The 14,115-nt window shown below is 37.0% G+C and overlaps 3 protein-coding genes across 3 annotated transcripts; 2 read left to right on the forward strand and 1 right to left on the reverse strand.

The window, feature by feature from the left end:
• Positions 1 to 468: 468 nt before the first annotated feature.
• Positions 469 to 3,713, reverse strand: LOC119992515 (U4/U6.U5 small nuclear ribonucleoprotein 27 kDa protein). The gene is made up of 2 exons (XM_038839245.1): positions 3,020 to 3,713; positions 469 to 725 (listed from the first exon to the last, which is right to left on the reverse strand). Exon 1 carries the CDS (start codon positions 3,638 to 3,640, stop codon positions 3,041 to 3,043), a length of 600 nt encoding a protein of 199 aa, XP_038695173.1. The 5' UTR covers positions 3,641 to 3,713; the 3' UTR covers positions 469 to 725; positions 3,020 to 3,040.
• A 5,916-nt stretch (positions 3,714 to 9,629) lies between these two features.
• Positions 9,630 to 11,776, forward strand: LOC119993659 (polygalacturonase-like). Its single transcript, XM_038840862.1, has 4 exons — positions 9,630 to 10,119; positions 10,583 to 10,872; positions 10,960 to 11,188; positions 11,380 to 11,776. The coding sequence occupies exons 1-4, from the start codon at positions 9,685 to 9,687 to the stop codon at positions 11,599 to 11,601; spliced, it is 1,176 nt and encodes a 391-aa protein (XP_038696790.1). The 5' UTR covers positions 9,630 to 9,684; the 3' UTR covers positions 11,602 to 11,776.
• A 1,464-nt stretch (positions 11,777 to 13,240) lies between these two features.
• Positions 13,241 to 13,729, forward strand: LOC119992726. The gene has a single exon (XM_038839519.1). It carries the CDS (start codon positions 13,241 to 13,243, stop codon positions 13,727 to 13,729), a length of 489 nt encoding a protein of 162 aa, XP_038695447.1.
• Positions 13,730 to 14,115: the final 386 nt, after the last annotated feature.

The following is a 14,115-nucleotide window of genomic DNA, read 5'->3' on the forward strand; positions in this document are numbered from 1 at the left end:
CTGTAAAACTGCCCCCGTCATGTGGGCATATGACTAATTGCGGATGTTGATGCTGATGAGAAAAAAAAAAAAGAAAAAGAGCAGAAAATGCAGTCTCCAAACACAAATAAGAATATCAGAAAACCGGAAAGTGAATAACCTAAAAAAGACAGATTGCCCTGATATTACCGATGTCCAAATAGTTAAGTAAAGATGAAAGGATCCGCACTTACTTGATTTGTGGTCACACTTCATCTTTTATAGCTCATTGTAGAAGGCGAGAAGCCATGGCTAGGCCAGAGAATTATTGCTGGTATGCACAGTTTCTTTGGCTTATATAGAGTGTTTCTTACTAAGTTGTTTGATGGAAAATGCCCTTTTTGTTTTAAAAAATAACAAATCAGTGGGTATGTCACAAAACAATTGTGCATTTGATGCATTTGGTCATCTCAATTGATGCAATGGCTCACTCATGAAAACCAACCACAATGATTCAACGACAATCTCAATGACGACTTCTAATCAACACAAGGGGGCTGCAGCAAAATGCAGTCATTCTAATCACAATTAGCAGCTAGAAAAATCAGATACAACATACCAGTTGAAATATTTCATCATCAAGTAACTTGAGATCTCAAGAGGAACCATACAAAACTTCAAACAAACAGTTCCATCATTACAGTCCTATGGCTTCAAGCAACCATGCTAACACCCCTTGAACTTGATGCTAGAAATGCTGTGTCTGCCTGCATAACAATGTTTGCTTAGTATAAAATATGAAATCAAAGAATGCATAATTCTCGCAAAGTTTAACCGCTGATCCATAAGTCATCAAGTTAACCCAATGTCAGGGATGAGGGAAATGGAGGGCAGGGAAGGGAAGGGACTGTGCAAGCATATTTGTTACATAAATACATATATTGACGTGGTCATGAAATTATAATATAAACATATTTATGTATCTGCATGAGTGAATAAAAATGTGTCTAACGATTTAATGAATACTGTTACCCCAGCTCCCCTCCTCTCTGTTGTGCTCTTCCCAAACATTAGCCATGAAGCAATGAGAATTTTGTACATTAACAGAAGCAAACAAAAGCAACAACCCAGATTCCTTAGCACGCACCTAATAACAGCGAGTTGGAGGAAGGTAGCAACCCAAAACTTGCAGTTCACTCACGCAAAAATTTCTATAAAATAAAATAATAGTATCACCTCCGCCAATTGGCGGCAAAAATCCATTGTAAACTTCAATCATTGCAGATGCAATTATACAACAAGATCTACCTTATCCAACTATGAGACTGTTAAAAAAGTTACTAGAAAGGAAAGAACATATGAATTCTAAGTTTCTAACTAGTAAATATATATATATATCAAACTCTAGTTAAGGCTTCGTTTTCAATATGGTGATGTGGTGGCTATTTTATTGGTGCTATGGTCCTGAATATTAAGCTGAATACAATTTTAATACCAATATTCAAGACCATAGCACCAATAAAATAGCCACCGCCACTAATAATGAGCCACCACATCACCATATTGAAAACGAAGCCAGCTTTTCCATCAGGGGTGGAGGTGCATGTATGATAACGGGGGCAATTGTTTTTAGGAAAATACCTTTATAGTATCAATATTTTATATTTTGTCCCCCTTAATTTTTTAAAATATCATATATACTAATCAATTTTTCAATCTCCCCCCCTAAAAAAAGGTTTTTTCAAATCCATCCCATTAAATTTCTTTTATTCTAAATCCATTAAACTTACTTACCCTTAAAACCCACTTTAACCTCTCCACAAAATCCACAAAAACCAAAGGCGTAAACCCACTTAACCTTGCTCAATTGCTCTCTACCTTTCGCTATCTCTCGATTCTCAGCACTCAAATCTCAAATACAACAAACTGACAAAGTGACCCAAATGACAGTGGCGGCCTGAGTCCATAACAGGTGAGCTGTGAATTTGTTAAAACACTTGGTTCTAAAAAAGATTCTCCCCACTTACTTACCAACTTTTTTGAATGGAAAATTTTATTCAAGCACCAAGGGGGTGCAACCCAAAAGAACACAAAAAGAAGCGCAGGTCTAAAAGCTACTGGCTACATACTACATAGGGTTTAGGGAGAGCAATTGAGCAAAGTTAAGTGGGTTTGCGTCTTTGGTTTTTGTGGATTTTGCGGAGAGGTCAAAGTGGGTTTTAAGGGTAAGAAAGTTTAATGGCTAAAAACCCACTTTGACCTCTCCGCAAAATCCACAAAAACCAAAGACTCAAACCCACTTAACTTTGCTCAATTGCTCTCTACCTTTAGTTGTCTCTCAATTCTCAAATACAACAAATTGAAAGTGACTCAAATGACGGTAGCAGACTGAGTCTATAACGGGTGAGCTGTGATTGTGAATTTGTTAAAACTTAAAACAATACTTAGTTCTAAAAAAATTACCCCCCTCCCCCCAAAATTTTTTCCCCCTTTGTTTAAAATCTTGGCTCCATCGCTGCTATGCTTTCCGTGCAAACAAGAAGACTTCAATTTGAACTCCCAAACCCGTATTAATCAACTACATATCAAGGGAAATCTTAAATCTTAAACACTAAATGGCCTAGGCAATTGAAGTAAAATATGTTTTCTTAAGGAATATAAGGAAAAAAAGGAGCTAACTATGAATAACAGTTAACAGAACGACCCAGTGATCTAAACTTTAACTGGATTAGACCACACACTGAAGAACACCACGCAAAAATAAATCACCATTGTTTATTCTCATTTCAGTTTTGGTCCCCAATAACTTAAGTAATTAGCCCTTAAGAGATCGCAAAAGTAAACCATTATTATTTCAATTGCCAAGAACATAAAACAGTTCATATCATCTGAAACCTAAAATTTGATCTAATAAACAATTAATTACTGCAACAATTCAAAAGCTAACCTAAAATTTTGAATCAGGAGAAACCACACATCAACCTAAGATAAGCAAGCAGCCGGAAACGAACGCAACATACAAATAAACACAAAACTGAACCCGAAAAGGCGAAACCCTAACCTCGCTGAGAACAAGCAAAATCTACCGATTCCGCTCCGCCTCCAAGGGCCTGTTAAAACCGCCCCTTCGATTCATGTACTGTCTGGGCTGCCGCTTTGTCACGGCTCTGACACCACTTACATCAGCACCAGGCACAGGCTTCCCCTTTGTTGAGTCAAAACGAACAGGAATCCCTAGCTTCTCCATCCTCTCAATCTCGTCCTCGTCACCGCCTCCCTCTATTCCCTCCCCGAAACCACCAGAATTGTTTTCCTTCTTCTCCAGCTGCTCCTTGGCGATCCCATCCACAAAATCTGCCACTGCCTTCTGATGGCCCTTCTCATCGTCATGGTCGCGGCGGTGGCGCTTCGCTTGTGGCGAAGGGGACAGAGAGTCACGGTGGTGATTGCGGCGGTGGGAACGGTGATCCGGGGAGCGCGTGCGTGAGCGGGTGTGACGAGACCTGCTGCGGTCCGGAGAGCGAGTACGGGATCGGGAACGCTTGTTCCGCGTCCGCTCAGGGTCTCTGTCCCTTTCCCGGTCTTCCTTATCTCGGCGCCTCTCTCTATCTCGGTCACGGTCGCGGTCACGGTCGCGGTCGCGCTCCCTTTCGCGAGCTCTCTGGCGGTCCCGCTCGCTCATGGGTTCGTGAGTGTGTTAAACCCTCACGGTGGGTTTGACGGAAGAGTATATAGAGTTAATAGAGAAAATCATAAAATCAAGGGTATGACGGTATGTTTGGAAATTAGTCGATTTTCTAGTTTCTAAAAACGATTTTGAAACAAATTTTGGAAACAAATTTTGATTACTGTATTACAAAATATAAAACTTTAAAATTCACTTGATTTGTGTTTCTTGGCAGCCCATTGACCAAGAGACCAAGAGACCAAGGCCCAGTGTTGTTAAGACCAAATAAATCAAATTAATGGGTCAAAATGACCCGATTCGGGCCAATGCCAGATCTCCCGTGGCCATTCCGGGTGGTCAAAGAGTAGGATGTGTAGTGCTTTGATTGAGCAACCCTTTTGGACTGGTGGCGACCACTGATGACTGCTCTAGCGTTCTAATCGGGCATTTGAAGCTACTTTGATTGTGGCCCTGCAAAGGAATTTTCGGCGATCATGATGACTTTTGACGGCTAGGCTTGGTTGGAAATGGATGGTGAAAGTCCAAAGTTTCATTTCGATGGTCTGGTGCCCCAGATTAGTGCCCGAACGATGATGTGGTGTGTGGAGAGGGCGCGGTGAGATAGAGGAGAGAGGGAAGAAGCTAGGGCTATTCAATAACAATCAAAGCTGAAACCGATTAAATACGAACCAAATGGTCGGCTTTTCTTAAAAAAATTACACATTTCTCCACTAAAAATCGAAAAAAACTAAACGAAGTGTCGTGGCATTTATTTTCTTGTGATATTTAATTAGTTTTTGGTTAAACACAAAATTAATGGTCGTAATTTTATTTGGGCCTTGTAACTCTTTTTTGGGCTTTTAAGGTTTAGAGCAGCTCCTGTAACTAGGATTTGTATCCTATTTTATAGGATGAAAGATTGTTTTGACTTAGCAATTCAAGTAACCAACAAGAAGACTGTTTTCCACAATTACCCATGATAGAACATGTCAAGAAAGTACCAGGGAAACAGGAAATGAAGACCACCATGATCACCATAAAGATTATAAAAGGAAGAAGAAGAAAGATTTACACTCACTCCCCATCAAACACAAACTTCACTTCTATAAAATTTTATTGCTTTCTTAAGCAATAACTTCGGTCACTTATCTTTACAATTAGCATGATTCAGGCAAACTACTTCTTAGATTAGCCCTTTACTTTTCAAGTCTTCGTGGCTGAGGCCTATGAGGCTATGTTTCTGTTTTAACTTATAAAGCATGCCCCAATACATTCCGAGATGTATTCCCAACAAATGAAATTCCTGACGCATTCTAGCAATATGTTGTTTTTCATGTCATTTCGATATAAACTTTTCATTCCGATGTTAGTCTTCTATCTCTTAATTTTTCGCTTGACACTAATTTAATTGTAAGTATTTTTTCTCGGAAGGCAATCTCAAACTAGTAGCCTTGTGTTCTTAGACTATACACAACTCGTTTGGTGACAAGTCAGATTTGGGGCAACTCCATATCAAAATATTTGGATTGACAACAAGTATTGACACACCTGAACACAGATATCATCCATAACTCTGACACTTCTATCCCCAATAGCTAGAAGCATATCTCATGTACAGTGAGGCCAAGCATATTTTGGGACACCTGGTGAGACGATTTTTGTCGAGCACCTACAGTCATGACAAAGAGAACAGGAAAAGTAGCAATGGGTGAATCTGTTTGAGATCTGTCTCCACTTCTTTCACCAAGGGAGTCATATAACATTCGTCAACCTACTTGTTCCGGTGAAGGAGAAAGAAATGTAAGTCTCATTCTTGTCAAACTTTAAGTTGAGAAATCTTCTCGACAAGTAACAGTTTGATACATATTATATTATTATGGATAACAAAAAATATGCAACAAGCATGTCAACAGACTCTCTTACAGAATTAAAAAGCTCTTCAACGTAATTCTTAGGAATTTCGATAAATCCTTCAATGCAAGGCTTGCAGCAACTTGTGCATTTAACTTTAGCCCCAAAGTAGTCTATCCAAACTATTCAACAACTAGCTCTACCGCAACCTTCGCGAGAATTTCTAAAGGAGCTAGCCACCATGTTGAAGGTAAGTCAATCGGCATTCGATTCCAGTAGTAGTAATGACCACTCCATTTTGAACAATTCAGTTCCAATTCCTACAATCATTCATTTAGCTCTTGTGTAAACTATTCAAAATTTTAGAGTGCAAGAAGGAGGTTTTCAAGTGATGTCTTCTGGCTTTATCTCTTTATACCTCCACTAACTGTTGCTCCTATCAGTGGAAGTATAGTTGTTCCTTTTGGAACAAGACCAAATGAGCAGAGGGAAGTGAACGATGTCAACCAGAGCCTTTCTCAAGTTGTACCTCTTGTAAAACCATGGAGAGAACCTTATATCTAACAACAACAACATACATTACCCATCTTATCCTCAGAACGAGCTCAGGGCAGAGTTAGTATGGCTATCAGCACCACTATCGTTCACCACAGGTGATGCAACGTCAACCTCAATAAGTGGTGAACATGGATCAAGTTATGAACATTGTTCACAACATGTTAGGCCCAAGGTATTTGGGGAAACCCATGTACTGCAGGCCTTTTACTGAGAGAATAGATTGTATTCCACTTCGTAGAGTGTTCAGACCTCCAGAATTTTCTCTTTTCTCAAGAAAGGACGCTCAGTCAACCATGGAGCATATAGCCCGTTTCAGCATCCAATGTGGGGACGTAGGCTCAGAAGATGACTACATGTTCAATCTATTTGGAAACTCTCTATGGTATAACTTTCTCCTAGTACATTAAGATATCTACTAATTCCATTGACACTTGGACAAAGATGAAGGAAGCTTTCTACAAATAGTTTTACAAGGAAGACCTAGAAGTCATAGTGGCATACTTGTCAAGGATTACTCATTTTTCAGGAGAGTCAATTGAGTCTTTCCTCAACAGGTTCAAAGAAGCCAGAAATCGATGTAATACTGAGATATCAAAAGGAAAAGAGATATCATTGACAGTAAAGGGCATGCTCGTCCAATTCAGAAAAGAAGTTTGAGGACTTATACTTCTATGATTTCTCTCACTTGACTGCCAAGGTTGTTCGCTATGAAAGAGTCCTTAAATGATAATTCATAAACAAAGAGTTTAGTAAACAATATAATATAATTAAATTAGTTAATATAGTTAGTAATATATATACTAACTGCTAACTAATAAGTCATATATATATTTAATGAAGCCATATATATAACTAAAAATGTGTATTATTTTTTATACTCAACAATACAATTAATAATAATGGACCTAAACTTTATTAATAATTTTAAAGTCGAACATTAAAATATATAAATATGTAAATTTATACATACATACACACATATATATATATATATATATATATATATATATATATATATATGACACTAAATTTTAAAAGGGCACCCATAGTTAATAATTTTTTAAAAATATGTTGATAATAAAATATGACTTAACTAATTATTTTTAATTTTTTTTAAAAGCATAGAACAAATGGAGACAGAAATTAAAAAAATTAGTGGGCCAGTCTGCCTCTCCCTCTCGGCCCAGTCCATAGGCACACATAGTGCCTGGCTGGGGTATACTAGGATACTAGCTATCTTCATGAGCCGGCCCGCCTACCCGTGAAACTAGTTTAACAAACCAGCACGATCCGCTTCATTTGCAGGCCTCTTAAGAGCATCCAAAGTGGGCACACTTATGTCCACACTCCAAACACTTCAATTATTGTGCAACTATCAATTTAACAAGTGATATATTATAATATACTTACAGTGGACACACTTGAGCCAACACTCCATACTTATTTTCTCCCTCTTCTCACTCTTCCTCTCCATCATCTCTCTTACTCTTCATCATCTCTCTCTTCCTTTTCATCATCTCTCTATTCACTATTCATGAACCAAGGAACACTCCAAATATAGTGTAGCTACAAATTTTTCATATGTTTCGGAGTGATAAAATGTGCCCATTATAGACATTTAGGCCATCCCGAGACATCTCTCTACTTGGGGAGAGGCAATCCAAATACCCAAAATTTTCATGGGTTAAAATCCATGGTTGCTTGTCATAATTAAAATCCAAACATGTTACAAATTTGTTTTATATTTACGAACCCAAACCGTAACTTTAATAAAATTGATCTTAATTCTTGTGGCAGATCATTCATCTCACATCGCTTGGGTGTGGGTTTAGGAAGTGTTTTATATGGGAAAACCCTTCTTTAATTAGCATCATGAGTTGTAAATTGATTGCTGGATTGTGATGGCCTAGGGCCTACAATATCATGTTGTAGGGCTGAGCTTTTTATCATTTGGTATTGGAGTTGGCTTAAGCCAATGTGGTGGTAGTGGGGCCACACGTGACATGTGCTTGTGAAGAGGGAGGGAATTGATGTGAATTCATGTGACATACCCTTCGTCCCATATCGCTTGGGAGCGGGCTTGTGAAGTGGTTTATATAGGTAAACCATTCCTTAACTAGCATGATGCATTTTGAAGTGATTCTTGGGCTGTGATGACCCAAGGCCTACGACATCATGTTGGTGGGTTGAGCTTTCCATCAAAAACTTTATAGATTAATTAGAAAAGGATTTTTAATTTTCAAATATATAAGGAATTGAGAGAATCCAAACATTTAACCAACAATGCCACAATTCCTTTTAATATATATATGAAACATGCAAATCAATTGGAAGTTCAAATTCATGTTTCTACTTTCTAGTCCTTTATACAGACAGATACATATGCATTCGTGTTTCTATACTTACATTCAAAAGAAACACGTTTGTTTTTGGACATTAATTTAGTCAATGTCCCATGTGACAAACAAAGTTAGTGTGCCGGAAACAAGGAAGCCTTGAAAAAAGGCAGATCTTGCGTAGTTGAATTACTTGTATAGCTTTCAAACTCTAAAACTGTGAACCCAACTTCTACGTATATATGCTTATGCAATGTTTCTTCTAATGACAAGATGGCGAAAAAGTTATTACTGTATAGACCATCATCTTCTGCTATATATATGTATATATAGTCAAAACACACACACACACATATATCTTCACATGGGGATTGAATAAGTGGATTAGGATTAATGTACATAGACCTTAATCAATCAAAAAAAGCAGCTGCCTTATGGATATTGACCGAATGATGGCAATGAAAGTCAAAATTCATCTTCAAAATGCACGAGCTTGGTTAGATATACAAATATATATATATGTATAGCTGTAACATTAGTGTTGCATGCATGCCTTTAAGGAAATCATTAATGTCACGCAATGAAACACTATATGGATATAGTGGTGAACGTGATAGTATGCACTAGTGATAATGTACGTGTGCATGGTAAGAAGACGGACACACCTTGATTGAATAATATCCGCAAGTATCATGCCTTGGCAATTGGCATGTCAAAGAGCCGGGTTTAGACCCAGACCCAATCCAAAGGACCAAAACCAGCCCCGTTTAACAAATATATGTGTGTGTGTGTGTGTAAACGTAATCCCAATTTCATCTATGTATTGTAAATATTTAATTTGATTACAACAGGAACCCTTTGGGCGTGGGTGGTTTCGCCCATGTGTTTATTGTTAGGCACTTTAATTCTGATTAGTTACCCGAAATTTATGAGGCATAAAAATAAAAAATAAGAAGGCATAGATTCTTTTTTCTTTTCTTTTTATCAGGCAAAAGGCATAGATTCTGACAATGGGAGATGATTACGGAGAAAAACACATGACTTAGAATTATTAAGAGCCGGTTTCTTCTCCACTTGTCATGCCTCATCCCATGCATGTTCAACTTTGCAGAAATATGGAGTTTAATTTTCTTGTTCTTTTTTTTTTCATTTTATATTCTCATTCTTTTTCTTTCTAATAACAATGATAATTATGAGTGGGAAATTACTTGAATTCCTTCTATAAATACCTCCCTCCCTCGATCCTCTCCTCCACACACACACTTTCCTCATTCTCTTCTTCAACATTAATTCTACACGTATATACAAATAATTATGGCACCTTCTACATGTTTACTTTTCTCACTTATACTGCTCTTGACATATTCTCACTCAGCCTTGTTAGCATTTGGAGCACAATACAATGTGGTCACATACGGAGCTAGACCAGATGGCAAGACTGACTCAACCCAGGCCTTCATTGCTTCATGGACCAAGGCCTGTGGCTCCAAAGCCCCAGCCAACATTTATGTACCCAAAGGAAGGTTCTTTCTTCGCAATGTGGTGTTCAATGGTCCTTGCAAGAATTCTGCCATTGTTCTCCAAATCGATGGTACACTTGTTGCTCCCTCTGACTTTAATGCTGCCAATTGGGTCATGTTTAGGGATGTCAATGGTGTCACTGTCACCCGCGGCACACTTGACGGTCAAGGCGCTTCCTTGTGGGCTTGCAAGGCTTCCGGGAAGGGAAGCTGCCACAGCGGCGCTACGGTATATATCTCTCTCTTCAAATCACCTCTTCATTTCCCCATATTATATATTATTTCACAGGGTAATGCAATTTTTGGTCACTGAAAGAGTTATCAATTTCCAACTCAATCACCCAATATTCACACGTTCCAAGTTCCAACTTAAGAATCCAAAGTTGAAAATTGTTCCAAGATGCACACATGAACAAATTTTTCGTAGTTCGAGCAAATTTCAAATATTGATTTTTCAATATCAACAGTTTGATTGCTCGAATGGTAGAAAATATGTCCGAGTGTGTATATTGAAATAATTTTCAACTTTGAATTGTCAAGTTAGAACGTTTGAATATTCGATACCGAATTAGACCCGATAACTCTTTCAAATTTGGAAGCAACACCATGTGACGCCTTGTGTTACTCCTGTAGAAATCCTTTACTTAGTTATAATACTAAAACTTTGGTATGATTTGACATTTATGTTGCAGTCACTGGAGTTTGCAAATTCAAAAAACATCGTGATTGCTGGATTAACATCCTTAAACAGCCAACTATTCCACATTGTCATAAATGACTGTCATAATGTGAAAGTGCAAGGAGTGAAGGTTTCTGCCTCTGGCAATAGCCCCAACACCGACGGCATTCACATTCAAGGATCGACTGGTGTCACTATCTTGAATTCCAAGATTGCCACCGGCGATGATTGTGTCTCGGTCGGACCCGGCACCACCAACCTTTGGATTGAAAATGTTGCTTGTGGTCCTGGTCATGGCATCAGGTACTTGATTATTAAAAAAAAGTACGACACTATAAAATATAAATACCTATTGATTGAAGAAATTAATGTGGGTTTGGTTTGATGCAGCATTGGAAGTTTGGGGAAGGAGTTTCAAGAGGCAGGAGTTCAAAATGTGACTGTCACAAGTGTTCAATTCACTGGTACAGAAAATGGAGTGAGAATCAAGTCTTGGGGAAGACCAAGTAATGGTTTTGTAAGGAACATTTTATTCCAACATTGTACTATGACTAATGTCAACAACCCAATCGTCATCGATCAAAACTATTGTCCCAACAACAAAAATTGTCCTGGACAGGTAAATTATTAGATAATCATATTTTGCTTTATTCCATCTGTTTTATTATATTCGATCCAAATGGATCTTATATCGACTACATTTATAGAGTCTATAATACTTTAATATATAGATCGAGATTTTTTATCACCGAAAGATAGTCATCATATTATAACAACTTGGTTGATGACTCGTAATTAATTGATTGACAGGCCTCGGGTGTAAGAATAAGCGACGTGACATACTCAGACATCCATGGATCGTCAGCGACTGAGGTTGCAGTGAAGTTGGACTGTAGCAAGAAGTACCCATGTAGTGGTATAAAAATGGAAGATGTGAAGCTTACTTACAAGAACCAAGTAGCTCATGCCTCTTGTGTTAATGCTGATGGATCCTCTTCTGGTTTTGTTCAACCCTCAAGCTGCTTGTTGTAGAGGAAAAATATTTATCTATATACTATTAAACAACAATTATTGTTTTGTATTAAAATGAAAAAATTAAGGATTTTACTCATTCATATAGATACGCATTTATACAGGAAGCTTATTGTTTGTACCCAAAATTAAATAATGAATAATTTTTCATTTATATTATATTGTGCTTTCTTCATGTTATTTATACACTAGTGTTGTTTGATCTACGTATTGATTTGAATCTGATAAGGTTTTAAAAAGACTAGATTAATTAAATGGATTAGCTGCGAATGACCCTCATGCTTTGTCAAAAATGTGCAATAAACTCCACTACTATATTTAGAACAAAATAAATATTTCGGTCAACAAAGTGAGGGATTTAAATTTGGTCACAGAGACCTACACATATAGTTTGTCAACCATTAAAACACACAATGAATCTAAAATATAAAAAAAAAAAAAAAAAGTAAAATAACTTAGCATTCCAATATCTTGGAATTGACCCTTTAGATGGTTTAAATTCGTTGCATCTCATTTTAAAGCATATTCGTTGAGGTGTATTAACTAAGATGTATTAAGTAAATATGTGCAGTGAGTTCACATCTGTGTTCAAATAGCGGCTCCTTAATCTTTAATATAGCCTAAATGTGTTGTCTCTTTCTTTATATAGTCGTTGGCACTCTTTTACACTGGACAGGAGATCTGTCGATTCTAGCTCTTGGTAGTAGGAGTGTTTGAGTTTGTGAAGATGTGTGTTTCGGGCGTCCTAGGACTTGTTGTTAGTCAAAATATTTCTATATGGAATTTGCACACCAATCTGACTTGTCACTAATAAAGTTGTGTGCAGTTTGACAACACAAAATTGATTGTTCGAGGGTGCCTTCTTGAAAACTACATAAAATTTATCTAGTGTCAAGTGAGAAAAGCAGATGTAGGACAACACCGGAAGGAGAGTACTTCTATTAGACATAATGAAAACAACACATCGCTAGAATGCATTAGGGTTTTCATTGAGAATTTATTATGGAATGTATGAAAGAACGTGTTTTACAAGTTAACTCAACAAAATAGCCACGGAGGCTTTAAAAGAAAATAACTGGGCTAAAAACTAGTTGACCAGAGTCAGAGCATCTCCAACCCACAACTCCATTTTGGGGGACATCCTCTCCCCCATTTTAACCAAAAATCTATTTTAGGGGATCTCTATTTTAACACCACTTCAATCACATCCCCCATTTCAACATCACATCAAATATTTTATTATTTTTCAACATAACTACTTTTAACTACCTTCAACTTTAACTTATTATTAACAAATAACAAATGCAAATAATATCACTTTAATATTAATAATATTGTTATTTAACATTTTTTTTAAAATAATATTAATAAATATATATCTTAAATGAATACTTTAATATTTTTAAAAATAAATATTTCGTCATATTTTATCTACCACTCAAACATAATCCACACCCAAACATTATCCACACCCAAACATTATCTACACTCAAACATTCTCTACCACTTAAACATTATCTACACTCACTTCATTAATCTATAAATGAGCTAACTTGCCATATCGCTTTCACTCATCTTCAATCTATTCTCTAGTTTACTCATTCAATTTCGTTTTTCTTGCAAACTTTTAACATTTTATATGGCTCATCATAATCATTTGGTTAATATGTTACTCGAGGAGGAAGATGAAATCAACCAAGATTGTTCTTTGCTCGCAACAGTGGTCATGGAGGAGGAAGAAGAACGTCTAATGCAACACCAAGGTTCTATGCCAGGTCATGCTGTCATTTGGCTTGATCAATTTGAAGGTCATAAAAGACTTTATCGTGACTATTTTGCTGAAACACCGATATATCCTCTCCACATATTTCGAAGGAGGTTTCAAATGAGTCGTTCGCTTTTTCTTCGAATTTTATCTACCATCGAAGGTTTTGATCCATATTTTGTGCAAAAAAGAGAAGATCTCGACGTGCTTGGTTTGTCTCCTCTTCAGAAGGTAACGTCTGCAATAAGGATGCTTGCTTATGGAGCATCTGTAGATTCTGTAGATGATTATGTACGAATTGGAGAAAGTACTGCTATTGAAAGCCTTAAAAGATTTGCTCAAGCGATTATTGCTTTATTTTAGGCAGAATACTTACGTACGATCGCCAAACAATGATGATGTCGCCAGGTTATTAGCTATGAATGAAAGACGTGGTTTCCCTGGAATGCTGAGTAGTATTGATTGTATGCACTGGTAGTGGAAGAATTGTCTAACTGCTTGCAAACTGATCTCGTTGAACATTTATGGCAACTTCATGGGAGAGAATAGAGTTGATACCTTCATTTGGATGGCAGTTTGTATGATGATTACTATTATAAATAAGATGTTTTCATTGTAAATATTGTCCTACTAATATCTTTTGCTTTTAATTGTTTTATTAGATAAGTCTTGAAAATAGAATAATTTAATAAAGATAAATAAGGAAAAAAAAAACCTAAATCATTTTTAGCCACAATTTCTACTATCCT

Source organism: Tripterygium wilfordii, chromosome 23 (assembly GCF_013401445.1).
Source record: "Tripterygium wilfordii isolate XIE 37 chromosome 23, ASM1340144v1, whole genome shotgun sequence".
Taxonomy (NCBI): domain Eukaryota; kingdom Viridiplantae; phylum Streptophyta; class Magnoliopsida; order Celastrales; family Celastraceae; genus Tripterygium; species Tripterygium wilfordii.